We start from the raw sequence: 25,448 nt of genomic DNA, 5'->3' as shown, positions 1-25,448 counted from the left end.
AGTGTCTACGTCTGACTTCGCACGCTATGTGATGTGATCGAATAGAGGTGGCAAGAAGTACCTGCAACATGTGTAATAAGTGCACTGAGCCGCGACATAGGCAGGTTTCAAGCCGTGATTCAAACAGGTCTTGTCAAAGGCATCATCTTCATCAACGCCAAATGTCTTTCATTTTCTGCCAGCACGCTTATAGCGCCCGCCTGCGATACTCCCAGTACCCCTTGCGTATGCGATCCCATTTGTCTCCCAACCTGCGCAGGCACAAGTCCGCTCTCTCTTTATCCCCAGCCTCTTTGTAGATATCCGCCAGCAGATCGAGCGCATGCGAGCTGCGCACGCGCTCCTTGTTGTCCTCCACACTGCCCAGCTCCTTGACGAAGCCCTCTGCAAACTCTCGCGCCTCACCCAGCGGCCGGCCGCCCTTGACCAGGACGCCGCGCAGGTAGTTCCAGGGGCTCTGGTTCTGCGGCGCCAGGGCCGCTTTCTGCTTGGCGTACTCAACCTCCCGGTCGATGACGTCCGCGGGGATCTTCGGGTCGTGCTCCGTGGCGTGGGAGCCGGGTGTCGTGTAGCCCGGGTCGGAGAAGACGAGGAAGAAGCGGTGCGACCACGCCGAGTTGTTGCGCACGTCGTCGTCGACCATGCTCTCGATGCTCTGTCGCTCGGCATCACCCCACATGCCCAGCTTGCGCACGAGGTACTGCCGGTAGCTCCAGACGTGGTAGTTCTTGGTGTCCTGGACGAGCATCTTGGTCAGGAACTCGGTCTCGGACTGGGCGAGCGCCGCCACGTCGTCGGAAGACGTGCAGATCGCCGGGTAGTAGTGGTCCAGGAGCTGCTGGCGGTGGTGCCAGATCTGGTAGTTCTTGAGGTGCTCGAGCGACACGGCGTTGAGCCAGGCCATCTCGTCCGGGATGCTGATGTTGAGGCTCTCGACTATCGCGAACCGGTACAGCCACACCGTGTAGTGCGCCGGGTTCATGGCGATGATGTGCTCCGTCAGCTGCAGGCAACGGGGTGAATACTCCTTTGCGGCCATCACGGCACGGAGATATGACATGGCTACACGGACAGAAAATCGTCAGCCTTCTGGCACCCCCCAATTACTACCACAGCACCAAAGCACTGCGAAAGTCATGGGCTGTGCATACCCTCTGCATAGTCCTCTGGATACGCAATCGCCGCGAGGGCATGCTCGGGCTCTGCCTGCGGAATCGGCGTGACATCGTCCCAGTCCGGATCGAGCGCATACGGGTCCGTCTTCTGACCATACAGGTCCCTCTTGAGTGCCGCCATCTCCTGTCTGCGCTGCCTCTCCTGCTCAACCTGCTCGTCGGTGACTGTGACGCTGGTGGCTCTCCGTCTTCTGCTGCCGAGCCCCTTCGCCTTGGGACTTCTGCTGCCGTTGCGCTGCTGCAGAACAACAGCCCAGTCGTCGCGGAACCGCTCGCTCTCGCGGCCCAGCCGGCTCAGGCGCAGCTGCTTGTCGTTCCGGCCTCGGTACTCCTCAAAGGTATACTCGCCGATATCACGGCCCACCCGGTCTCTCCCCCACTGGCCGGCAGCCGGTCGGTGTAAGCTGCGAAGCGGGACGCTGGCCTCGCCGAGCTGCTTCCACAGCTCCTTGGTCGCCTTGTTCGACAGGCCCTTTGCCCGGTCCGGGTGCGAGAGGTACTGCGCGTTGTTGACGGCGTGCCGCTGGCTGTCCGTCAGGGCCTCGGCACCTGCCTCCTCGCGAGCCTTGCCGTGCGGGTTCGTCCGGGCGTAGCGTTGGGCTGACTGCTCGTTGAGCGTTCGCGGGGGCGGCTGCTCAGGCTGTTTGGAAGCTGTGGAAGGTGCGGGGGTGGAAGATGATGATGATGGGTCAGCCAGTGTTTCTCGGAATACCTATGGCGAGGGCGATTAATGCAGCAAATAAAAAAGCTTACGCTCAGTTTCCTTAGCCTTGCTGGCGCCTTTGCTCTTTGGTGGCATTGCTTCCCACGGAGAACTCGATCCTTGCAGTTGGATGGGCGCAGAACAGCTCCGTCATGCCACTTTATTTGTCTGCGGGCAGTCGCGCTGCTCCAAATGTGGGGTTCTTAAAAGGACTCAGATGCGAGAACACCGAGAGGACCCTGGCGAACCACACGCTTCAAGTGTTTCCAACTCATGTCCACCTTAGAATGATCTCTTTTAAAGTATTCAGAAATGTCTTCGATAAAATTTAAACCTTGAACTTCTTCTATACAGCCAATACAAACCCACTCAAAAGAAATGGTCTGAGCAGTTCCCAGGCTCCTTCGACCCAGGCCTTGCGGCGATCTCTAATTAGCCGGACAATAAAATGTATACATTAATTACTATACCCGCCAGAACTTCCATCCCTCTCTCTCGCCTGTCGTCCCGTGCACACCGACAAGCTTTTCCACGCCCTCATTTCCCTCGGCATTCAAGAACTTCTCAAGGTCAATCTCCATGCCGCCTTCCTCGTCCTCGTCAAGGCCGTTCTTGAGCACAGCCGGCCACAGCACACCAACACCATCTCCGCCAAGAGTCGTCCTGAAAGCCTGGTAGCCTTCGTCAGCCAGCTGTCCTTGTAACCTGGCGAGCTTTTCCCGGGAGACATCGGGGTTCATTAGTGAGATGGAGCAGCCACCACCGCCAGCGCCGGTCAACTTGCTCCATCCAATTTCTTGGTGATCGACGAGCTCGCGAATCCGTTCGAGACGAGGATGCGAGACGCCCAGCGACACCAGCAGGCCGTGGTTGATGTTCATGAGCTCGCCTACCCTCCGCAGGCACTCCAGATCCTCGCTATCAAAGTCGTCCTCGTTCATCAGACTCTCGGCGCTTCTTGTGACCTGGTCAATGGCTTCGAGAATGCTTCCGACGAGCTTCGTGTGTGTGTTCTTGAGCTTGGCCACCTTCGCGACCTCGAAAAGCGTCGACTTCGGTTGCTTCGTGTCTACAACGAGCAGTGGCAGCTCCGGGAAATCCCACAGCGGTGTGACCGTGGAGGGCTTTCCATAGTCGGTGCGCTGGAATACTACAGCCTTGCCCTGCGTGGCGACCGTGTTGTCCACACCAGACGGGTTGCCGTGTGTGCACATCTCATATACAAAGGCCCACTGGTTGATGCGCTCGGCCTGCAGCCGGGCCTCAGCCGCCGGCTGATCAGGGTGTGGACCTGACAGTGTGCGAATTTGCAACAGCAAGGCGGTGGCCAGACAGACAGCAATCGATGCACTGCTGCCCAGTCCAGCGCCGATCGGGATTGTGGACCTCAATGTGTACAAACATCCGTTGTTCTTCCGCGATCCCAGAGACAGGTAAAGGTACAAGAAAGACGCGGCGGCGTTCTGGTGGATTTTCCGATCACTGTCGGACTTGTCCGGCGACACATCTTTCAGGTGCGGCTGAATGGCTTCCATCAAGTCCGCATCCAAGCTGCTCACAAGATCGTAGTAGTACTTCTTCTTGTCAGGGCGCGAGAAGATGTCCCATGGGAGTTCGTCAATGTTCCACGTATGCGCCATGTCGATGTCGGGGAATCGCATCGTGACGGTCCGTCTCGATTTGGAAAGGGATGTGACGAGGAGATATGATCGTAGAGAGATCGCGGCAGCGATAGCGGCCTACACAAGAGCAAGAACTTCGTTAGGCCAAGTCCCATACAATCTTTGGTCACAAAAACGCTCTCGTGATCCATTGGGGAGAAAACGCACCTTGCCGTGGACCACAGCATGCTCACCAAAGACAATGACCTTGCCGGGCGCAGAGACCATGAAGGCAGGCATCATGGGACTCGATTGCTTCCGCGCCATCCTCTTCCTCTCAAGCGGTCCGTCAGGCGACACGCGGCCATTGCCATTCGGGTGCACGCCATTGACTTGGAGTTTCTCCAAGTCCTCGTGGACGTCACTGAGACCGTTCGACATTGTGGAGGAGTCGCTGACAGGGGTCAGCGGAGTTATCGTCATTCGAGAAGCTCGACGGGCTCAAGCAGAAGCAGGAAGAGCGTGCGTGGCAAGTTCGCTTATTGGCGTGGATGCCGACTCTGGAAGATCTGGAGCGAGATGGCCGAGACCGCACGGGGCTTGTTGGCTGTGCAACACGACAGGCAAGCCTGAGACAATGTCTTGGACTGATGCTGGACAGGAATCCGGGGGGGGGGGCGCGGGAAGCGATGTCGGCGAGGTGAAACGAAGCGAAGGAAAGGCCGTAGGCTGGTTGGTTTGTAGGAAAGAGCGTTGGGGTGTTTTAGCGGCGGACGCTGGTGTAGGGCGTGATCGTGAGTGTACTGCGTAGGTTGCGGTCGTCGCCGAGTCAGATGATGGGCTTGGGGGGATTAAGAGCCTTGGTCTGGTCTAAGATCGAGCGCCTGAAGCGGAGCTAATAATTAGGCTCCACGACCCTGGAGAAGTACAAAGACGGCCCCTGGTGCTTGTCTGGCAACAAGTTGGTGGTGGTAGGGCAAGCACGGACGGGAAAGAGCGGAGAGGTTCGCGCGACCAAGCAGGCGAAGGCTTACGAGTACTGATGATGCTTGAATGCCAAAGTTTAAGAGAGCGAGTGTGGAGAGGGTGTTCTCAATTCGGGGTAGGTGGGAGGTGGTGTGGGAGGTCAAGCCGGGGGAGCTCGCCGTGTGCGATCCTCGATGAAAGGGGGGTGTGATGGAAGGAGCGCTGGCGTAAGCTTATGGGAAGCGCAGCGGGATGCAGGGCAAGTTGGAGAGCAATCAGACAATTGATTGCAAGATGAAGCGAGGAAAACAATGACCAGGGAGCTATTATGTACGGCTGTTATCTACTGCTCCAGCTCCAGGCTTGTTTATTGCGACTATGCACAGCACGATGCAATCCCCCTTTCCTGGCAGGCGATGCGGACGGGACGACTGCAGCGTCTCGCAGAAATGAGCAGCTGGGCCGTTGATTAGCGTCATCGGACGGAGCCACGAGCGCGCTCTCCCTGCCCGCACGCCAGGCCGTCCCCGTCCAGGGCCTCTACGCGTAGTGCCAGCGAGGCGCAGCCTGCAGTGCAGACAGGATGCCTGCATTCAGCTAGCCGGCTGCTCCGTGTTGGAAGTGCATGCAATTAGTCTTCCATGGTACTGACTGATTGAGTATGGCACCACCCTATTGCTGCACGGGATTGGCGCGAATCCCGGCTGGTGCAAGGACGCCCGCCTGCAAGTGCTTGCTTGATGTTCCCAATCTCGAGCTGTCACTCTGTCCATATTCGCTCGGGTCAACGACTCCACCACACGGTCATGGAGTACAGCCAATCAGCCGGCACCAAATCGTCAGGCACGGCAGGGTTAGCGTGCTGGTGCTCCCTTGCATGCTGGTTGGCCATGTGTTGGTTGGTCTGCGCCAGCTCTTCCAGAACTTCCGTGGCCCAGCATGGGCCTCGTCTTATTATGCTATGCATTTCACACCACATTAGTCTCCTGGCCAGCCCTCCGCCGTGCCTGGCCATGCTATTGTGGATAGCAACAATGGTTTTGTTTCTGTCTTCCCATCTCCATTTTCGAGAGAGTTGTGGCAATGTACATGTCCTGCTGTCAGGTTGAACAGATAACCGTCCGAAACGGGACGAGAGGGTTACATCGGCTCTTCCCGCAGAAGCATGCGACTCTGCTCTCAGTAAGCTCTGTCATCTCAAATGCGGGCAGATAGCATGGATAGCCATTTCCAAATACATTGAGACACGCACATGACACTGCCCGAGCATAGGCGCATATCGAGACCTGGATTGTTTTACAGATTTTTTCCTTTATTTCATTGGAAGGGTCACTTTTCGGACTCTTGTACCGTGCGCGTGACGTTGGATCTCAAAACTCCAAGCTGGCGGAAGCATCCCGACAAGCACCACACCGTGCTACCGAGGCCTCAGCACAGGAAGAAATGATTCTTCATAAATTTTCCCGAAAAGGTATCCATAGACGCCGCCTTCATGAACAAACAGCCCAGCCCGATAACCCGGGGCTTTGTTTTTTTATGCACCACAAATCGTCTGACAGATATGTTGCCGACAGACGCTCAATTTTGAAACCCAAGTAGTCGCTTGCCGTGCTCTCTCTATTGTCGTTGTGTCGCCCTCCGGCAGGTCAGCAGGGGGATTCCGCCCCCATGTTGCCACCGCCTAACCGCATCTTGACATCATGTTCCGTGGGAAGTCGAGACGCTTAGTTCTTCTTCTTGCTGACAACGCCAATCTCCTTGATCTGCAAGTCTGTTCATTGCGAAAGCATGTTAGTAGCCTGGTCGTACTGATAACGAATGCGTTCGGATCGGGGATGTCGTACTCGGGGGGAGAGACTGCTTAAGCTTCTCAACCTTGTCGGAGTCCTTGAGAACAAGGGTGTAGAGCTTCTTGGAGCACCGGACCTTGAACTTGGACTGGTTGGTCTTCTTGTTCTTCTTGATCCGGGCGGCTAAGGAAGAATCGGATGTTAGGATAGTCCAGCAGTAAGTCGCGGCGTTGTTGGATTCGCATGCGAGGGTTGGAGTTCATGCTCAATCGGAGCGTGGTCGGGTTCGGTACATACAAGAAGCGTCCTTCCGGCGGCAGATCTCGATGAACTACATAAATGTTAGACCAGGAGGACTTTTTTGAGGACAATTCTGGCAGCGGCTCCAGCGAACAGGGCGGCAGCACAAGGGCAGCATGTGCTTACCTGCTTGATGTCGGCGATTTCCTGAGGCATTTTGGCGGCTTGGGGGTGGTGAATCAACGGTCGAGTTGGTGATACTGCCGGGAATCGTGGAGTCGTGGTGCGAAATGGCTGCGGTTTTCCCAGAGGTTGGAGCTTGCAGATTGCGATTTGTGGGCGAAATTCCTTCTTGGCGACGGCTCGTGGACGCCCGCCCGGAGTGGGGTGCGCCTGGTGCCGGGCCATGCTTTTGTTCCTGTCCAGTCAGAGATGAGAGCGGCAATTGAGCACAGACCACATGTGGACAATTCCCATGGCATGAGGCCCCGAGATGTGGCTTACGTGGCTGTCCAGAGTCTCCAGGGCATGTGGCGCAGCCAGACCCTGCCTCGCACGATCAAGTGGGGCCAACTCCTCGCTCCAGGCGAACTTGGAACCCGCGGACAGCTCTCGACAGGCAGGGCACGTTCAGTCAGTCATGACTTGAAAGTCGTTTCAGGCAGCCGTTTTCCCACTGGCGACCCTCGATATATTTCTTGACGAGCCACTCTCGTGTATGAACTTCTGGTCTCTTGCCTCCTGCCATACCTTGCACGGTCCGTTGACAACAGGACACCTACAAGGCCCACTCATACGTCACTAACACCATCACCACCATGCCGACACCACTTGACAATGCCATGAGATCCAAGGTAAGAGAGAAACAACGACTGCGTCGACATACTGCCTCGAGACGAGCGCGTGCTAATCAGATAACAGAATGCTGTGATAGGTACGTATCTTCCTCGCTGAAGGGATAGCTTGCATCCCTCACTCGGCTTTCGCCCTACCCCTTACTTACACTCTTGGAACGGTGCCAGCGTTCTCGGCCATGGTTACAGGCGCCGTGCTCTGGACAATGTGGGGAGGAGAGATATTCCCTCGGGACACGGATCCTACGGGTGATCCCGAGACATGGACCCGGGAGGAGCTGAGGAGATGGCTAGCTGCAGTAGGTTTTTGACACCTTTGAATACACGACTTAGTGTTGCCCTTGCGGTTCTCTTTACTGAAGTCTACAAGCGGAATTTGTTTCCCCAGGAGAAAGATACTCGTGCCCAGCTTTTGGAAAGAGTCAAGGCGAATATGAGATGACCACATGCTTGCGCTTAGAAGGAATATTCAAGTTGAGCTTTTAGGCGAGCGCAAATGGATACTTCTCGGGAAGATGCGACAAGGGACCCGAGATCTGGACATCGTGTCCCTTGCATTCGCCTCTATCCACCTGTATTTTTGTTTCAAGATTGATTGGTATATATAACTGCATTTAAATCTGCCGTAGCTCCAACGCGCGTTTCACAAATGAAATACATTCCGTCTTGTCTTTTGACAGCACCTCATGGTCCTCCGGCGCTGTCTCTCCTTTGATCGTCGTGTGTGGATGCTCCCCTTGACCACGTTGCGTGGGGCAGTCTCCACCTTCCGAAAGCGACCCCTGGGCACAATCTGTCCCGCAGGGCGCCGTGCGTACGTCAATCAATCAACGGCGCCCTCCCTTGTCAGCCGAGGGCCTCTCCTCTCCAACATCAGTTCAGTCACTTTCCCATCCTCCAGCGATCGCTCCGTCGCTGCTTGACAATATGGAGCACCTCACGGTGAGTAATCGACGACGCGAAGAGACCGGCGCGGGGTCAAATCAATACTGATGCGTGACACTCAGGTTCACCTGCAGCGCCTCGAGCAATTGCTTGAGCGGCCGCTCTTCCTGTGGAAGAAGCATGTCCCACCGTTGCAGCGCATTGCCGACTACCTCGACCGACCCCTCTTCCCGTGGAAGAAGCTCGTCATTGGCTTCTCGCTCTCTCAGTTCTGCTTTGAATCCTTCCTTCTCCTCCGCCAGTACCGCGTCCTCCGCAACAAGAAACCGCCCAAGGTCCTCCGCCAGGAGGTCTCCCAAGACGTCTACGACAAGAGCCAGGCCTACGGTCGTGCCAAGGCCAAGTTCACCTTCTTCAGCGGTCTCTACGGTCAAATCCAGAATGTTGCCTTCATCCACTATGATGTCCTTCCAAAGCTTTGGGCATGGACAGGCGATCTGCTCTTGCGATACGCTCCCGCGCGGTTCACGGGCGAAATAAGCCACTCCATCGTCTTCGTCCTCACATTCACTGTCGTTACTCAACTGCTATCCCTACCTGTCAATCTCTACCACACGTTTGTCCTCGAGGAGAAATTCGGTTTCAACAAGCAGACACCCAAGTTATTCTTCATGGACATCCTCAAGACCAACATGTTGACCGTGGTTCTCGCTCCGCCGATTCTTGCCGGTTTCCTCAGCATCGTCCAGCGCACAGGCACTCAGTTCTTCTACTACCTCTGGATGTTCACCGCCGGCCTCCAGATGTTCATGATCACTGTCTACCCTATCTTCATCCTGCCATTGTTCAACAAGCTGTCCCCTCTCGAGGAGGGCAAGCTCAAGAGATCTACGGAGAAACTCGCCGCCAAGCTCAAGTTCCCGCTCAGAGAGCTCTTCGTCATTGACGGTAGCAAGCGCAGCGCCCACAGCAACGCCTATTTCTTTGGTCTCCCCTGGAAGAAGCACATTGTCATCTACGACACGCTGATCGAGAAGAGCAGCGAGGAAGAGGTCGTCGCAGTTCTCGCTCACGAACTGGGTCACTGGAAGCTCGGCCACACCACCAGTCTTTTCGCCATCTCGCAGGCCCATGTCTTCTACATCTTCCTCCTGTTCTCCATCTTCATCAACAACAACTCGCTGTACCGCGACTTTGGCTTTGGCAGACAGCACCCCATCATCATCGGCTTCATTCTCTTCTCCGATATTCTGGCTCCCATGGATTGCGTTATCAAGCTCCTGATGAACATCATGAGCCGGCGCTTTGAGTTCCAGGCCGACAAGTTCGCCCTTGGCCTCGGGTACAGAGCTGAGCTCGCTGCCTCGCTCATCAAGCTCCAGGTGCAGAACCTAAGCACCATGGAGGCTGATTGGATGTATGCCAGCTACCACTTCTCGCACCCGATCCTGTCGGAGCGCCTCCGCGCTCTTGGCTGGAGTCCGTCAGGTAGGGTGTCCAAGCACAAGGACGACAAGCACGGCAGCTCTACTGGCGTCGATCTATAGATCTCAAAACGATAGGAAATGATGTGCAAATGCACTGCGGCAGTGCCGCAGTTCTACAGAGAGGGAAATACATCCCAGTTGGGGGCGTTATAGAAGTTTCAAAAGCGAACTAGAGACGAGACAAAGACGTGTGCCCTTTCACACAAGTGATTGTTCTTGATGTCGTGAATCCAACTCTGTGGCCTAATCACAAGCCCGTCCTATCCCAAACAAGTTCGCCATAAACCTCGCTCTCGCTTTCCTTATCCTCGCGTAACTTATAGAAGTCGTCCAAAACAAGCAGCAACTCGCCAAAATAATTCACCTCTCCCTTCTGCCGGAAGCCCAGACTCTTGAATAATGCTATACTTCCCTCGTTCCCGGCATTGATCTTGGCGACCAGGTCTCTGAGCACGAACTTCTGTTTTCTCTGCTGCTGCTGCTGTACTCCTCGCTGACCCGCCGTCGGTGCCGGTATGGCGTTAGTGGAATCCGAGTCTGAGCTGGTAAAAGCAGCATACTCGCCCAGTATCTCCTCTACGTGCCGCCGTATGTAGCTCAGCAGGGTGGACACGGCTTCCCGACCTAGGCCGAGCCGCCTGTGTGCGGCGGAGGCGATCATGATGTCAATCTCGCCGTTGACGTACGACGAAGACGACGACGACGGGGCTGTGCTGGTCTCCCCGGTTTCGGTTTCGTCTACCTCGTCCTCGTCCCAGGGCGTGAGGAACAAGTTTATATCCCCTATCATCTTCTCGGGAGTGTCGACTTGTCCGGCCCTGGCTGCCTCGCCCTTTGCTACATTGTTGTTGTCCTCGCCAGGCGTGCCCCGTAGGCACAAGATGAACGTGAGCTTGTCGCCTGACGTGCGCCAGGAGACCTGGTTTTCGTATTCCTCCTCGAGGGTCAGGGGCTCAGATGCTGTAGCTTCTTGTATGGCCTGTACGTGTTTTTAGTCGTTAGTATCCTCTCATCGGGCATGCCTAATTTAATTTTTCTGATACTCGGATTTCCATTCTCGATAAGTTGGCATCAAAACGTTGAGCGCTTTCAAGTAATGCTGGTCTCAGTTCTTGTCCGGGATATCCCGAGAGAGGAAAAAAAAAAGGTGGGAGGAGTAGTGCCTCGAAAATGAATGGAACTGTGTACGCGCTGGCGAGGCTCTCCCTCGAGCGCCTTATGGCTTTCATCATTGGTGCAAACAGTTGAGGCAAGAGCAACATACACAGAAAACACAGTTGAAACGTGAATGAAGTCGGGAAAGTCAACAGACGAAAACGTACCGGATCAGCCATCCACTCGTGATAGGTCGGCACGTGGTGCGCATCATACGGCACGAGAAACAACCTGGCCGACGAGACGGCTATATTGCAAGGAACCACGTTAGCCTCAGCTTCTCTAGAAGATTTGGGTTCCTGCGAGCAGCTGATTGGCATTTATGAGGCCTCAGCATCGGTTCTACATACCGGTATGTTCGTTGAGCTTCATTTTCTCCCAAATTCCTTTTAATCAAGGCAGGTTTGCTGTGATGTGATGACCCGCAGTTCGTCCGATGCTGGCACCCTATCACAAAATCACCGAGACTGGATGCGTGGGGAAATGTGTTGACGGATGCACAAGGCTGCCAGGCAGTTTCGATAGCGGGTGTATGGGGTGTAAGTGTGGAAGTGGTGGTGGATTGTTCCCTTTTCGTCGCCAGAAAACGAATCCCCCACAGGATCCCTGTGGTGGGGCTACCTGTGCAAAGTCAAGCAAACAGCAACAACTACCTTAAGGTATGCTTAGGGAACGAATACTGAAATATCTACGGCTGTGTGGTATATTCTCGATTCCACGACTGCATTAAGCTTTCGCCATGGATCGGCATGGTGAGCATTTTCTTCGTTTCATATCAATACACAAATACATCAGCACTCGGATTTTGTTTGGTTCGCGATCTTCATTCTTGTATGATACCAACCAGAACAGCCGCGTTCATATGGATACATTATTCTACATATTATCAAAACAGGCTGCCACGAGAGACTTCGGCCGACCAACTCAGTCCTCGATCGGCAAGGGCGGGAAGAGCGCCTCGTCTCCTTTGCGGTCGGCAGAGTCCATGCCATAAGCATCGTCCGCACGGATCTGGGCGTATTCGAAACCGCGCCGGTCAGCTCTGACACCTAGCCTGTCGAGGATCTCGACGGCCTTGTCGGGAATGAAGGGCTGCAAGAGAATGGCGGCTATCCGCACCGACTCCGCGATCAGGTAGATGACCTTTTCGGTCTCCTCAATATTGCCATCCTTGGCTAGCGCCCACGGCTCCGTGTGGGCCATGTATTTGTTTGTCTGGTGAAAATGAGGAGTGTCAGCTTGTCCTGGTCGTGATTTGAAAATACAGCCGGGAAAAACAATAAAAGGGTCGTCTGAGCTGGTGCACAGTGGGAACGCCATCATAGTCAAGATGCTTACCTCGAAAATCACGTCCATGATGCGCCGGAGTGCCGTGGGGGGTGCCAGGGCGACCATGTGCTCCTCAGCGATCCCGCGGATGCTTTCGGCGTGCTGCCACTGCACTCGGTACAGCGATCCGGAAGGCTCCGCATCTGTGAGGCCGTGCGGTTGTCTGTTTTGCACAGCAGTTCGCACGCTCCAAGCTCTGCCCTTAGTGAGTCTGCTGACCAAGTTGCCTAGGCCCGTCTGAAGCCCCTTCTTGTACGCCTGGACGATGTGGAGGTTACTGTAGTCCGGATCGTGCGTTATCGTGCCCCGGAGCATCAGGAAGTAGCGGATCGTGTCGAGTCCGTAGCGCTCAATCGCAAAGAACGGATTAACGACATTTCCGACAGACTTGGACATCTTGCGGTTGTCCATGAGCCAGTGGCCGTGGCTGAGCACACGTTTGGGCAGTGGCAGCCCTACAGCCATGAGAAGAGCTGGCCAGTACACACAGTGGAAACGCACAATGTCCTTGCCCACCACATGCACGTCCGCCGGCCAGCCGCCCTTGTGTTCCTCGCCGGGAGGCAATAATGGATAGCCCGCCATAGTGAGGTAGTTGACCAGTGCATCAACCCAGACATATATCGTCTGGCTTTCGTCGCCAGGCACGGGGATACCCCAGTCCAGACGGCTGAGTGGCCGGGATACGGACAGGTCCTCGAGGTGGTTCTTGACCCATTCTACGACCTCGGCCATCCTCGAGGGCGGCGTTACCCACTCTGGGTTTTGCGCGAAGAACTCGAGCAGCCGTTCGCGCAAGGCAGTCAGACGAAAGTAGTAGTTGCGCTCCTCTGTCCATTCTACGACGTTGCCAGTCTCGGTCGAGACATGCTGGACCTTGCCGGTCATGCCATCGTGGTGCAAGGCGACCAAATCCTCTGGGTAGAAGGTCTCGTCGGAGACGCAGTAGTAGCCCGCGTGCGTTTTCTCGTAGATGTACCCACTGTCGACTAGTCTTTCCCAAAAGTACTGCACGGCAGCGCGGTGGTCCGGGTCGGTGGTTCGTACAAAGTGGTCGTTGTCGAGCTTGGCCGTGACGGCGAGGTCGCGAAAAGTCTGGCTGTTGACGTCGCAGAGGGCTTTGGGCAGCATGTTCTGCTGCTGGGCGGCTTGCTGCACCTTCATGCCGTGCTCGTCGGTGCCTGTGCAGAGGATGGCGGGCTCGCCCTTGAGCACTTGCCAGCGCTTGAGGACGTCGGCGAGCACCATGCTGTACAGGTGGCCGACATGAGGTGCTGCAGAGCGGCTGTCGAGTTAGCACCAGCCAGCCATCGGGCGTCACCGACCCGACGAGAACAACTCACCGGCATTGACGTAGAAGATGGGTGTCGTGACATAGTAGGGCTTGTCTCGAGGCTCCTGGCCGGGTGCCGCCGCCGCACTGCCACTGCCACTGTTGTTGTTGCTGCTGCTGTAAAGCCTGCTTTGCATCGTGATGCCTCCTGGCGGGGTGGTCTGCCGAGCCCGCTGTCTGCAGACGAGGCATGTCCAGCTGCTCTGTCGCCGTGCGGCAGAGAGCCTCATACCGGCCAGGCGCGAGCCCGGAGCTGCCGCTCCCAGCAATGCCTTCATTGTCGCCGTGTGGTGGCTGCTAGGGAAGCTCTTGCTGGTCCTTTACTCTTCTTCCGCACCAAACTTTGGAGCTGTCAACAGGACAAGCTCGGGCTTGCAGCTCAGCTCCGATCGCGCCAGGAACCCCAGCTTTTCCAGTGGACACAGGGCCCCACTGCCAGCCATCCAGCCAACTCCAGGAACCAGGGGTCTCTCGCTTTGGCATTCTTCTGGTCCTCCATCGCCACACCATGTCTACAGCCCGGCTCAACTCAGCCCACACGAGGTTTGAGTGCAAGTTACATTCTACAAACGTGTGTATCTCTATGTTTTACATAAAAATGAATTCTGTCTCTTCTCTCGTGGCTGTGACGATGTCGTGCTAGAAGTGATAAGAATAGCTGCACCTGCCAAATTCATGGACTTGGCTTCCAAGCTGCAATGTAATGAAGCTGCACTCCAAACGTCCTCTTCTCGAAATTATAGCATTACCCCTGGACGCTCCAGCGCCCGTACAGTCCCGCTAAACATGCCTATCAAAATACTCCGAGTATTGAAACTCCCCACGCCCTGGATGCTTTTAGCCATTCAGGACCAAGCCAGGCAAGTCGTTCTCTAGCTGCCGCGGAAGAGGAACTGGAGATCCTCTGGGGTCAATGACTCCATAGCGGCGTCATCGGAATTGATTGTCGAGTTAATCATGTTTGCCTTCTTCTCCTGCAGAGCCACAATTCTGCTCTCGACAGAATCCTCGATACAGAGGCGAGTGATGGTACAAGGGCGTGTCTGACCAATGCGGTGGCATCGGTCTGCAGACTGCCACTCGGCGGCAGGATTCCACCATCTGGCACATGTGTCAGCAAACGAAATATGAGGTGCTCACGGGTGGGAAGTAAGACTCACGGGTCAACAATGAATACTCGAGACGCCTCTGTCAAGTTGAGTGCAACACCGCCAGCCTTCAGTGAAACCAAGAAGCACTCAACATTGACGTCTGTCATGAAATGATTGATAGATGCTTGTCGTTGTGCCGGACTCATGCTGCCATCCAGCATGACTGTTGTGATGCCTGCACGGCGCAGGCGCCATTCGATGAGCTGCAGCATGGAAGTGAATTGCGAGAATATGATCGACTTGTGTGAGGCATTGTCGGACCGGAGTTTGTGGAGTGCGTGGACGAGAAGCTCGATCTTGGACGATGATGTCCAGTTCTCCATCCTGATGCGATTGATAATTGAGGACTTCTTAACCATAACCTCGTCTTGCTCAATCTCGGGCTGCTCCAGGTCGATAGAGAGCGGAATATGACAGCGCGGGCAATCTGGCTGGTCTTGAGAGTTGATGTAGCTTTTGGCGCAGACACGGCAGAACTCGTGACGGCATCTGGAGCGAATGGCCTCCTCGGCGGGCTCGTCGCAAATGCAGCAAACCAAGACATTCTGTCCTCCTTCACTAGACTTCTTCAGGATCAGATCGGGATGGTCTGCGACTTGACGCATCTGCATGATGAGGCCAAAGATGTTGGCATAGTTGTTGAGCATGACACCTTGCGCCACATAGGTGTCGAACTTGCGCTGACCACTGGACATGATACTGTTGGCAAAGTCATTCTCTACCTCCCCGAAGAACTGACGATCAACATATATTTCTTTGACGGGCAGCTCCATGGAATCTGTGTGATCCTTCTTGAGGCGGCGAAGCATGATTCTGTTGGTCATAAGACGAAGCTTCTGGAATGCGACGTTGCCTTCGCCTCGGTTGCCATATTTTTGGATAGGGTTCAAGAGCTCTTGGTTGAACACGGAAACATGGCCCATCGAGTGATGCTGACCTACGTCCCAATCATGTCAGTAAGCTTCAACCGCGCTTTGATTTTGGGGACGACATACAGTGAGTGCATTTGCCGTCGTCGCCCATGGACCACTCGAGCTGAGCGCAGGGGCATTGCTTGCAGAAGTATTCTGCGAATGGACGCATGTTCAGGAACCTGATCAAAGAGAAGAACTCGCCAATGCGGTTCTGAAGCGGTGTTCCGGTCAAACACCAGCGGTACTCAACCTTGAGCGCAAAGCATGCTTTTGCCGTCATTGTGGTGCGAGTCTGATGAACGAAATTGTTAGCTCGTGCCTTAGCCTGTCCACAGTGGTATATATTGGCGAAGGCGTACCTTGATGCAGTGTGCCTCGTCAAGGATGACACGATGAAACATGATCTGATGCACCGCGCTACGTTCCTTGACCATGCCGTCCTTACGCTTGAAACCCTTCTCCTGTTTTCGGTACAGAGATTCCAAGGTGTTATACGACATCATGAGTACGTCGTACTGCTTTAGTTCCTTCACGGAAAGGCCTTTGGCCTTCGAGTTTGTGCCGTGAAATACCAGTGTCTTGAGCAGTCCGCCAGTGTACGATTCGATCTCTGCGGTCCATTGCATGAGAGCAACTGGAGGTACAAGCACAAGCGTCGGCGTCTTTGCAGGATAGTCGGACATAATCAGGGACACCGCCTGAATAGTCTTGCCTAGGCCCATTTCGTCTCCGAGGAGGCCGCCTCTCCACTTGGTGGTCTCCATGGCCCTCATCCAGGCTAGTCCCTCAAGCTGAAAGGGTTTCATCTGGCGTGATATCGTCTTCGGCTGCTCAGCTTTTCCAGCTGTGAGGATCGGCATATTCTCCAAGTCGGTCCACATTGTTTTGAGTTGGGGGTGGTGTTTTTCGAGACGAGCGCGGTCTCTCTGCGCCCGGTTCTGCAGCCGAGCCTGTGGTCGTCGGAAGGCGCGGCGGTTAGCGGCAATCCGAGCCATGCCGCCTGCTGGGGCCTCCGGGTCAGAGCCGTCGTCAGCTGTGACTTCTGCCTCCGAGAGTGACATGTATGACTGATCGCCATCACTAGTGAGGAACGGGTCTTCAAAGTCGTCAGGAAGGGATGTCAGCTCATCGTCGCTATCAGGTTGCTGGATCTTTTGCTTCTTGCGTGCGGGGGCGGACACCGACAGTGGTACGTCCTCGTCGTCTAGTTCGCTTGCCGCAATTGAGTTTTCGACTTTTCCTCGAGTCTGGCTCGCTCGGCTGGGCTTGGCCACGGCTTTACTGACGGCCTTGCCCTTGCCCTTCTTGTCAATCACATTGATGGACAAGTCATCTTCGCTATCCGCAATGGCCAGGCGAGTAGTTCTAGTACTTCTGCGTCTTGTCGGTTGTGGGCGCACAAGGTCTGTAGCTGATATCTGTTCTGAGCTGGAGACACCGGTATCTGCCTTGGCGTATTCCTCACGCTGCAACCGACGCGCGAGAATCGCATCGGAGGACGACCCATAGTCGAATTCGTCATCTTCCGATTCCGCGAGAAGTGTCTTGTTGTTTGGCTTGAGGGCCCTCTTTGGCAGGGTGAAAGCATTTGGGTCCACAGGTGGAAGCTGTACCACAAGCTGCCCGCGAGTCCTCTTTGTGCCCGCCGTAGGAAGGCCGGACGTCGATGCTGCTGGTGTCACGGCGATGCTGGTCGCTGGAGTCGAGTATTCGGCTTCAGAGACTGATTCAGATGGTGTGGTGGACGCCGAAGCTGTCTCTGAGGCAATGACCTCTTTAGAAGGCCTGCCTCGGCCTCTCTTGGCGATAGGCTCTGATGTAAGAGGGAGTGACTGCCTCGAGGACCGCCTAGGTAGGATGGCACCGTCCATCTCCATGTCAGCTGTTGAACTTTCGCCCAGGGTTGCACCCAGCGAGCGTCTTGTCGTTCGCGGAGCCATGTTAAGATGGCTTGGCCCACGGAATTGGAAAGGGTAACAGGCTGTTGGTGAAGGCCCCGTAGTGGAACAGTGAGCAGACACCTGAACAGAATTGACGATTGACTGAATGAGAGAGGAGTCGTCGTAGGGAGTCTGTGTCTGCAGCAAGACGCAATGCTCGGCCTCGGCTTCGTCCGAGATGTTGCTTGACTAATGAACGAGTGGCAAGCGAATGGGTGGATGGCTGGCCCACTCAACCAGCAGTGCCGAAACGATAAGACAGTGCGGTGGCCGGAGGAGGGCACGTTCTCGCTCTGATAATTCGAGGAGAATTGCCCAGAGACTGCTGCGGCAGAATTTGCAGTTTCGTGACAAAAACACAACCACAGACAAAGCACAAAGCTGAAGGTTGAGGATGGCTCGGCTGGCAAGTGAAGTGCGAGTAATGGCCAATGCAGCCCTCTACGGAGGCAAGTGGGGGGGCGCTGATGCCCGGGACATGCAGCGCCAGAATGGGTGTGGATGTGCAAGGATCTAAAGTGTCGCCACCAAGGGGGCACCACGTTGCTGGCGCGAAGGCACGTGACTTTAATTGGGGAGGCCCACTCTCCCAGGCAGCAGTCCAGCCGCTAGACCTAATCAGGGCTGGACCAGACTTCCTGTGTCAGAAAGAGGAAGCTTCGATTGGTCAGCTTCCCGTGAATGGCCGTGAATCCAAGGGGCGAATCGATGAGACAAACGCATGTGCAGCAATCTTTTTCAGCTCGAACCTGCAAAAGGTCGCCACGGCCCACTAAAAAAGCCCCGGGGCGGCGGAAGGTGCGCTCCTGGAGACGCGGCCAGGTTCAGGGCGCGACGTCGACGGTGGCCCCACCACATCAGTGGAACTGCCTCAGGCCCCGAAGTGCCCAGGTGTGCTTTGGAAGCGCATCGCTTGGCCTCCTGGTGTCTCACTCTCTGCACGAAAAAACAAATCAATCAATGAGCTCTCGCCTGACTCCTCGCCACTACCACTACCCGTTCCTGGAGGTTGTCGCTTGTCTTCCTGGGTTGCGGCGAACGACAGGGTGCTCTCGCATCGCATAAGCTGACGTGCCCTCGTAATTCTTCGAGCACTCATCAACACCCAGACCCGGTTTTCCTTCAGACATCACGAAGGGCCTCATTCCAGATCACCCAGTCATCACGTCCGGCCTGTTCTGGCATATCGCAACTGGTGTTTTTTGTGGCTGCAACCGCCCATTTTTAAAATGTTAGTCATGCCTGCCTGGGAATTGAATCCATGATGCTCATTCTTCCGCAGGAGTTCAAGTCGTCAGACCCGCACCGGCCGGTCGATTAGAGGCCCGTAAGTTCACCAGTGCCTGCTCACTGCAAGGGCTTATTGCGATGCTGACCCCCAATACAGCCAGTCGGCGCTTACAGACTTCTTGGCCGTAAGTCTCTCGTATTCTCCGGTCTTGCCATCTCTCATACTCATAGTCTACTTTAGTCGCAAAACATCTCTGCTGCTCAAATCCGAGCGGATGCAGATGCTCGGCGAGCTGCGGCGGCTCGTGAGGCCGGGCCATCCACCACAACCGTTGCGGAAGAACCTGCCGAGGAGGAAGATGAAGATGAAGAAGAAGACGTTCCCACGACCTCTCGCCGTGCCGCAGCTGCTCGGGCTCGTGATCAGAAACGCAAGAAGCAGGCCGAGACCATCGAGAAGATCAAAAAGTCCAAGGCATACAAGAAAAGGAAGCGGGAGGCAGACGATTCCGACTCCGACGATCTGGTTGAGACCATGTTCGCTGAAAAGCTAACCCCCCTGCCTGGACAAATGGAGCACTGTGAGATCTGCGAGAAACGCTTCACCGTGACTCCTTATTCACGAGCCGGTCCAAATGGTGGTCTCTTGTGCGCTAAGTGCAGCAAGGACCTTGCCAAGGATGACGATGCCGCAAAGAAGAAGAAGAAGAAGCCGCTCAACACAGGAGGCGGTGGGCGGAGGAAGACTCAAAGCAAGATTCTTGATGGCACGCAGCCGACGGGCGCCAAGACTTTGACGACGCTCTGTGTAGAGACATTGGCGAAGAACATCGAGCTCGCAGACGACCTTGGTGATTTACCACCACGAGCTATTGATCGCATCGCCAGATTGCTATCAAAGCGACGCATGCTTGGGCCCCAAACCCTGAACTTGTTTCTCCAACCCGCCACGGAGCAAGTCATGGTATATGACGGGGCACGGCTCAGCTCCGACGACTACAAGCGAATATTTTCAGTTGCATCAAGATTGGAGAAACTCAAGCTTCGCAATGCAATCCAGTTCAAGGACGAGGTGATGGAGTATCTACTTGGGCGCCAGTTGATGCTGAAATATTTCTACATTCACGGCGCGAATCTTCTGAGCGCAGCCGTGTGGGAAAGATACATCCGCGAAAAGGGCGCGCACCTTGAGACCTTGCAGATTTACTACACGGACAAGCACGTCAACGATGAGATACTCAAGTCTGTCAAGAACCACTGTCATGCACTCAAGCGACTCAAAATCTGCCACAACCAGCAAGTTTCAGACGAGGGGCTTCTGCACATAGCCGAGATGAGCTCACTTGAGCACCTGGGACTACAGCTCGTCAAGTTCACAACGACTGAACCATACGTCAAGATTGTCCAGAATGTCGGGAGAAACTTGCGAACCTTCTCCATCAAGGAAGTACCCGATGTCGACGACCGCCTTCTCGACGCTTTGCACAAGGAAGCGACGGTTCTGACCAAGCTCCGCATCACTGGCAGTGAAGTCATGACGGACTCGGGCTTTGCAAGGTTGTTCACCGATTGGAAAAATCGCCCTCTTGTATCGGTCGATCTTCAAAGATGTCGTCATGTGGATGCCGCGAAACCTCGCGAGAATGCCCATCTAGTGGGCTTCTGCTCCGATGGATTCCGGGCCCTCATGAAACATTCGGGCAGGCAACTACGGTATCTCAACGTCCATGCGTGCCGACATATCTCTCAAGAGGCATTCGAAGACGCCTTTGCAGAAGACAAGACGTATCCAGAGTTGCAGTATGTCGAAGTCAGCTTCTGTGAGGAGGTCACAGACTTTATTGTTGGCAGCATCTTTCGGGCCTGCCCCAATCTGAAGGAAATGAATGTCTTTGGTTGCATGAAGGTCAAGGACGTGCGGGTGCCAAGAGGCAGAATTCTGGTTGGGGTGCCTAATGCGCAAGGCATGGTTATCGAGGGTTCTGATGATTGATGGATACCCACGTCTCGAAATGTGGGTGACATCGTGGGGCGCACGCAGTCGACAACATGACAACAGGAGATCGCTCCTCCGGACTTTGCATTCAACATTTGATTCTGACATTATCAGCGCTATGCACAGATGATTGTGTCGTATGACTAGGCTTCAAGGAAAATGAATGGAACATTTTAACAAAGTTCTGCCGTGAACGTATGCCCGATAATAAGACTCTGGGTCAGTCGGGCTCAAGGAAGTCCTGCGGGGATATCTATGGTGCTCCGGAATCGGGCTCCACCCCATAGCCGAGCTGATTCCGATCTCAAGAACAGCGTCTCCTCTGCGTTGGGCGTGACCACAGGACACCAATAGACTTACCTGTGTGCGGCACAAGTTTTATGATGTTATTGCTTCCCAGCATTGCACTAGACTGTCTATCGAATATTTCTAGATATCCCAGCATCACGGTCACAGCTCAGTAAACCCTACGTAGAGCCATGACGTTTTCCGGAGACGACCCGGCGCGCCTGCGTTCTCGCGACATAGAGCCGCGCACCAATGGGAAGCACCCCGGAAGCAAGATAGATGCACCGGATTCACAAGGGAGCTCGATACCAGGAAATGCTCCAGAAATCGACCTGGCGGAGTGGCCAGTGTTGTTTGACGTACACAAGGTCGCCATCATCGGGGCGGGGCCGAGCGGTCTTGCGGCGGCGAAATACCTGCTCGCTCAAGGGCAAGATGTCTTCCAACAGGTCGACATCTTTGAGCAACGCGGCGAGGTCGGCGGGGTGTGGAAACATACGCCGTGGATTACGGGGGCAACGAGAGAAGCAGCGGACAGCAAAGTGGTGGACAAAGTGCCGCTTACAGATCCGTTCGTCGAGGTCGATGAGCCCGTGTTCCTCTATGATGAAGGCGCAGGGCGTGGCAATGGCAAGACGGAGACGACGGCGAAGGATAACAAGCCGGAGCCGATATTCCCCTCGCCAATGTACGACGAGCTCAATACCAATATCCCGCACACCCTCATGCAGTTCTCGGACAAGCCATTTCCAAAAGACTGCGAGATCTATCCGACCAGGCAGATCGTCCAGGACTACCTTGTTGAGTACGCGCGGGATGTGCGGCACTTAATTCGATTCGCGACGCAGGTCGTTGATGTCTCTCTCGTGGAAGAGCACGCGTTGCTGTCCCCCTCGCCGGCTACCAAGGATGGTCCGCATATCGTCAGGGAGAAGTGGACAGTCGCGAGCCGCGACCTGCGCACTAACAAGACCACAAGCGCAGTGTATGACGCCGTGGTCGTGGCGTCAGGACATTACGCAACCCCCTACATCCCCGACGTCCCGGGCATCCGCGAGTTCCACGCCGCATATCCAGACGTGATATCACACTCCAAGTCGTACCGGAACCCCAGCGATCCGCGGTATGGCTGCACACCATCAGGAGCACGCAAGGTCGTCGTGGTAGGAAACTCGGCCTCGGGGCTGGATATCGCGGCACAGATTCGGCGGGCTAGAGCCGGAGCTGCAGACGGCGGGACGAATGGCAAAAGAACTGCGTCGCTGATATCATCGGTCCAGTCCCCAACCTCCGACGACATGCGACGGTTCATCGAGGAGGATCAAGGTTTCGTTTATGACGAGGCCGCCCCGATTGCACGGTTCCTGGTCGAGGAGAAGGGGGTCGAATTCCAGGACGGAAGGATTGAGTATGGAGTTGACAGGGTGCTGTTTGCGACAGGGTTTCTGTATACATTTCCTTTCTTGAAGGGTTTAAGTCTAGAGTCTGGTGGCCATGGTAAGGCTACTGGGCTGGGCTTCGGCATGGATCTTGTGAACGGTCACCCTCGTCCTCCATCCACGACAGAGACACCACTGATCACCAACGGCCGCCGCGTGCACAACCTCGCAAAGCACTTCCTCCATACTGTTCACCCGACCATTGTCTTCCCCGGCCTCCCGATCAAAGTCATCCCTTTCCCCTTGGCGGAAGCCCAGGCCGCAGTGTTCTCGCGGATATGGGCAAACTTGATTCCCCTGCCTTCCCAGGCCGTCCTCCAGGAATGGGAGCGCGAGCCCGCCGAGGCCGCGGAACGCAAGTACGCAGCTGGGGAACGGCCCGGGCTGAGCGAGGAAGCCAGGTGGGCAAAGGCGGAGAGGGGCTATCACGTCTTCGAGACCGGGGGCGACGGGAAGTACATCAATGAGCTGCACAGCTGGGTCATGCGCTACGAAGCGGCCGGCAAGCACGAACACAGCGGCGTCGGCGGCGGCGGCCAGGCGGCGCAGCCACCGCCACCGCTCACGGAGAACAAGATCAACAGCAAAGGCAGGAGTGGGAAGAGCCCGCCGTTCTGGGACGAGGAACTGCTCTGGCAGCGAACAATCTTCGCGCAGGCCAGGATCGCGTTTGAGCGGAGTGGCCGCACGGCCAAGACGCTCGAGGAGCTCGGGTTTCTGTTTCCGGGAAAGAGTGATGGCGGTGTGGACGCTGTTGCTGCTGCTGCTGCTGTTGCTGCTCGTCGCTCGTTGGATCGGAACGGTCAGTCAGCTGGGGATGTGGATGGGCATGGAACGGGAGAAAGGGAGGTGGTGGCTGGTGCGGAAGCTTTTGCTTCCATTTGACAAGCCCAACGGGAGCGACTACGATTAGAATAGATGACTTAGATCAGCGTGTGGATCAAGATGGCCGGCGCGTTGCTTCTATGTAGAGCCATTCTGTGTCTAGTTTGTGGTCCACGTCGGTACATATGAAGCCATTATTGTTCTCGGAGTAGTCCAATTAATTAGTCTCGAAGTAAGGAATCACAAGTTGTGTATAAAGTTAATCGGTACATTTTCCCAGTATTTCGCATCTCTTCATAGCTCGTATACGCATATTTTCCCATTCCCGTTGCCAACACCGCGTGCAATTATGCCAGCGCATTCGCAGCATCAATGTCCTGCTCAGCGAAAGCCAACATCTGAGCTATAAGTTCCTCGTCGGAGAGAACAGGTGGGTCAATCGTGGCCAAGTCTGGCGTGATGTGTAGAGGGGGAACCGCTGTCTCGGACACAAACTCGACCTCGCCCTGAGCATCCCGCTTCTTCTTGAAGTCGAATGGTCCGGTACACGCGGTGATGTGGCCGAGGTAGTAGTTGTGCGCATCAGGGTCGAAACCGAGACCACCAGCGTTGCACTGGACGCTGGCCGTGCCCTCGCAGATCTTGATGTCTGCAGGGCTGTAGTCTGTGGTGTTGGCAATGCCGTTGGACAGCCAGTACTCGGGCGAGATGTGATGATAACCGAGAAAGATCGGAGGCAGACGAGGCACAGGGTCCGTGAGGTGTGTGATGCGGTATTCCACACCGGGCTGGCTGGTGACGAACTCGGCAAAGGCTTGGTTGCCGACTCTGGGCGACCCGTAGTTGTACAGGTCAATGGAGAATCCGAGCTTGCGGGCACGAGCAGTGGCAAGTGTAGCCACGGCACCGCCCAAGGAGTGACCCGTGAAGACGACCTTGTAAGTCGGGTTTGCGGCCACGGTGGTTGTCAAGGTTGCCAGCATCTTCTCCCAGGTCTCGTCGTTGGCCTTGGAAAAGCCGGCATGGACCTCACAGCCATCAACAATGTCGGCACAGCCTACGCGGTGAAACACAAAGCTTCGGGCGTGTAAGTCGCTTGAAAGCACAAAGAGAAAGTGAGGGGATCTTCTGCTTACTCTGCGAGGTAGTTCCTCAAGGATGTTGAGCCCTTGTAGGCAACAACAATGAGTTTGTTCTCGACATCTGTGGCTACATAGCCGTGGATGTCGGTCACGACTCCACTAGGACACAGACACCCGAGTCAGCACCTTTGATCAACCACGTCTGCTGTGTCTGGCTGGTCCTCACCCAAAAGTGTCCACCACGGTCGAGCCGACGGCCTCGACATCTGGGCATCCGTTGTTGGCACACGCAATGGCCGACCCTGCCGCGACTTGGCCGTTGCAGTTGGCAGCGGCTGCATATTGAGAAAAAAACCTTAAATCAGCCAACTCGGTCGTCGTGATTGTCGCCGCTGTTGCACATGATAATTAGTTAGTTAGTCCCTGTCTCTCCGGCCTCCCCCACAATAGATTGGCATACCTCGCTTCTCAACTACCCTGTCATGGCCCCTTCTGGTTACGCCCGGGGCTGCGGACACGAGTAAGGGCGCAAAGAGGATGGGCGAGATCTTCATTGTGGACGTGATTGCCTCGGATATCCTGTTGGTGAGAAGAGCGTACCACTAGGAAATGCAGAATCTGCTCCAGATCAAGACGAGACTGATCCGCCACGGGGGCCTTATAGAAGGACTGGCCACAGGTCTTCCTGTTCCTGCGCACGTCTCTGCCTTGGTGGACCGCACGAAGCCATGATGACACTCTACGGGCTCTTGTGTTGTCCTCTGGGTTCGGTATGTAGCACGCGGCAGGGATGGCCTCCGGGTTACAGCAGCTCACGCATTTTTCGCGGCGCATGACGATGGCAGCCTGCCGCATTGAGTGACATGCCCGATCATAGATCCGATGACGGCAGACAGGCGCCTCAATCCGTCAAGATCGCCCCGAATCATGGCGAAGCACGTCTGTACAAGGCAGGGCCATGGAGTATGCCTGGTCTCAGGACTTGGTAGATTCATGGACTGGAAATTGCACGCTTGGTTTTGACGGAATGCTCGATTATGCGAGGATGCACATCTTCAGAATTTG

General features: G+C 55.5%; 11 protein-coding genes across 11 annotated transcripts; 4 read left to right on the top strand and 7 right to left on the bottom strand.

Annotated features, from left to right (window-relative positions):
* Positions 1 to 2: 2 nt before the first annotated feature.
* B0I36DRAFT_321469 (uncharacterized protein) lies at positions 3 to 2,062 on the bottom strand. Its single transcript, XM_046153706.1, has 3 exons — positions 1,929 to 2,062; positions 1,152 to 1,826; positions 3 to 1,062 (listed from the first exon to the last, which is right to left on the bottom strand). The coding sequence occupies exons 1-3, from the start codon at positions 1,972 to 1,974 to the stop codon at positions 188 to 190; spliced, it is 1,596 nt and encodes a 531-aa protein (XP_046014279.1). The 5' UTR covers positions 1,975 to 2,062; the 3' UTR covers positions 3 to 187.
* Positions 2,063 to 2,342: 280 nt separating this feature from the next.
* B0I36DRAFT_373687 (mevalonate kinase) lies at positions 2,343 to 3,806 on the bottom strand (the record flags this gene model as incomplete). The annotated part of the gene is made up of 2 exons (XM_046160216.1): positions 2,343 to 3,617; positions 3,708 to 3,806. 2 exons carry the CDS (start codon positions 3,804 to 3,806, stop codon positions 2,343 to 2,345), a joined length of 1,374 nt encoding a protein of 457 aa, XP_046014278.1.
* A 1,930-nt stretch (positions 3,807 to 5,736) lies between these two features.
* B0I36DRAFT_321464 (ribosomal protein L38e) lies at positions 5,737 to 6,841 on the bottom strand. Its single transcript, XM_046153705.1, has 4 exons — positions 6,662 to 6,841; positions 6,533 to 6,566; positions 6,290 to 6,418; positions 5,737 to 6,216 (listed from the first exon to the last, which is right to left on the bottom strand). The coding sequence occupies exons 1-4, from the start codon at positions 6,689 to 6,691 to the stop codon at positions 6,170 to 6,172; spliced, it is 240 nt and encodes a 79-aa protein (XP_046014277.1). The 5' UTR covers positions 6,692 to 6,841; the 3' UTR covers positions 5,737 to 6,169.
* Positions 6,842 to 7,094: 253 nt separating this feature from the next.
* On the top strand, positions 7,095 to 8,020 carry B0I36DRAFT_321459 (uncharacterized protein; the record flags this gene model as incomplete). The annotated part of the gene is made up of 4 exons (XM_046153704.1): positions 7,095 to 7,329; positions 7,397 to 7,409; positions 7,498 to 7,628; positions 7,700 to 8,020. Coding segments are annotated over exons 1-4 (247 nt in total), but the record flags the coding sequence as incomplete, so codon positions are not given.
* Positions 8,021 to 8,256: 236 nt separating this feature from the next.
* Positions 8,257 to 9,761, top strand: B0I36DRAFT_348497 (peptidase family M48-domain-containing protein; the record flags this gene model as incomplete). Its single annotated transcript, XM_046156698.1, has 2 exons — positions 8,257 to 8,271; positions 8,337 to 9,761. 2 exons carry the CDS (start codon positions 8,257 to 8,259, stop codon positions 9,759 to 9,761), a joined length of 1,440 nt encoding a protein of 479 aa, XP_046014275.1.
* Positions 9,762 to 9,854: 93 nt separating this feature from the next.
* Positions 9,855 to 11,309, bottom strand: B0I36DRAFT_109048 (GNAT domain-containing protein). Its single transcript, XM_046147852.1, has 3 exons — positions 11,207 to 11,309; positions 11,024 to 11,103; positions 9,855 to 10,680 (listed from the first exon to the last, which is right to left on the bottom strand). Exons 1-3 carry the CDS (start codon positions 11,226 to 11,228, stop codon positions 9,949 to 9,951), a joined length of 834 nt encoding a protein of 277 aa, XP_046014274.1. The 5' UTR covers positions 11,229 to 11,309; the 3' UTR covers positions 9,855 to 9,948.
* A 471-nt stretch (positions 11,310 to 11,780) lies between these two features.
* On the bottom strand, positions 11,781 to 13,655 carry B0I36DRAFT_362107 (methionyl-tRNA synthetase; the record flags this gene model as incomplete). The annotated part of the gene is made up of 3 exons (XM_046158598.1): positions 11,781 to 12,071; positions 12,195 to 13,459; positions 13,529 to 13,655. 3 exons carry the CDS (start codon positions 13,653 to 13,655, stop codon positions 11,781 to 11,783), a joined length of 1,683 nt encoding a protein of 560 aa, XP_046014273.1.
* A 735-nt stretch (positions 13,656 to 14,390) lies between these two features.
* B0I36DRAFT_241372 (SNF2 family N-terminal domain-containing protein) lies at positions 14,391 to 17,454 on the bottom strand (the record flags this gene model as incomplete). The annotated part of the gene is made up of 4 exons (XM_046149840.1): positions 14,391 to 14,619; positions 14,679 to 15,606; positions 15,665 to 15,875; positions 15,943 to 17,454. 4 exons carry the CDS (start codon positions 17,452 to 17,454, stop codon positions 14,391 to 14,393), a joined length of 2,880 nt encoding a protein of 959 aa, XP_046014272.1.
* A 1,010-nt stretch (positions 17,455 to 18,464) lies between these two features.
* On the top strand, positions 18,465 to 20,930 carry B0I36DRAFT_266608 (RNI-like protein). The gene is made up of 4 exons (XM_046151215.1): positions 18,465 to 18,754; positions 18,806 to 18,850; positions 18,911 to 18,938; positions 18,995 to 20,930. Coding segments are annotated over exons 1-4 (1,827 nt in total). The 5' UTR covers positions 18,465 to 18,752; the 3' UTR covers positions 20,747 to 20,930.
* Positions 20,931 to 21,396: 466 nt separating this feature from the next.
* B0I36DRAFT_203318 (uncharacterized protein) lies at positions 21,397 to 22,956 on the top strand (the record flags this gene model as incomplete). The annotated part of the gene is made up of 5 exons (XM_046148796.1): positions 21,397 to 21,618; positions 21,706 to 22,311; positions 22,381 to 22,525; positions 22,604 to 22,835; positions 22,878 to 22,956. Coding segments are annotated over 5 exons (1,284 nt in total), but the record flags the coding sequence as incomplete, so codon positions are not given.
* Positions 22,957 to 23,497: 541 nt separating this feature from the next.
* Positions 23,498 to 25,419, bottom strand: B0I36DRAFT_321445 (lipase). Its single transcript, XM_046153703.1, has 4 exons — positions 24,844 to 25,419; positions 24,610 to 24,775; positions 24,438 to 24,542; positions 23,498 to 24,378 (listed from the first exon to the last, which is right to left on the bottom strand). Exons 1-4 carry the CDS (start codon positions 24,935 to 24,937, stop codon positions 23,649 to 23,651), a joined length of 1,095 nt encoding a protein of 364 aa, XP_046014269.1. The 5' UTR covers positions 24,938 to 25,419; the 3' UTR covers positions 23,498 to 23,648.
* Positions 25,420 to 25,448: the final 29 nt, after the last annotated feature.

The sequence above is a fragment of the Microdochium trichocladiopsis genome (assembly GCF_020744255.1).
Source record: "Microdochium trichocladiopsis strain MPI-CAGE-CH-0230 chromosome Unknown B0I36scaffold_4, whole genome shotgun sequence".
Lineage (NCBI taxonomy): Eukaryota > Fungi > Ascomycota > Sordariomycetes > Xylariales > Microdochiaceae > Microdochium > Microdochium trichocladiopsis.
The sequence above is the reverse complement of the archived record's forward strand: the minus strand, read 5'-3'. Positions and strand labels throughout refer to the sequence as shown.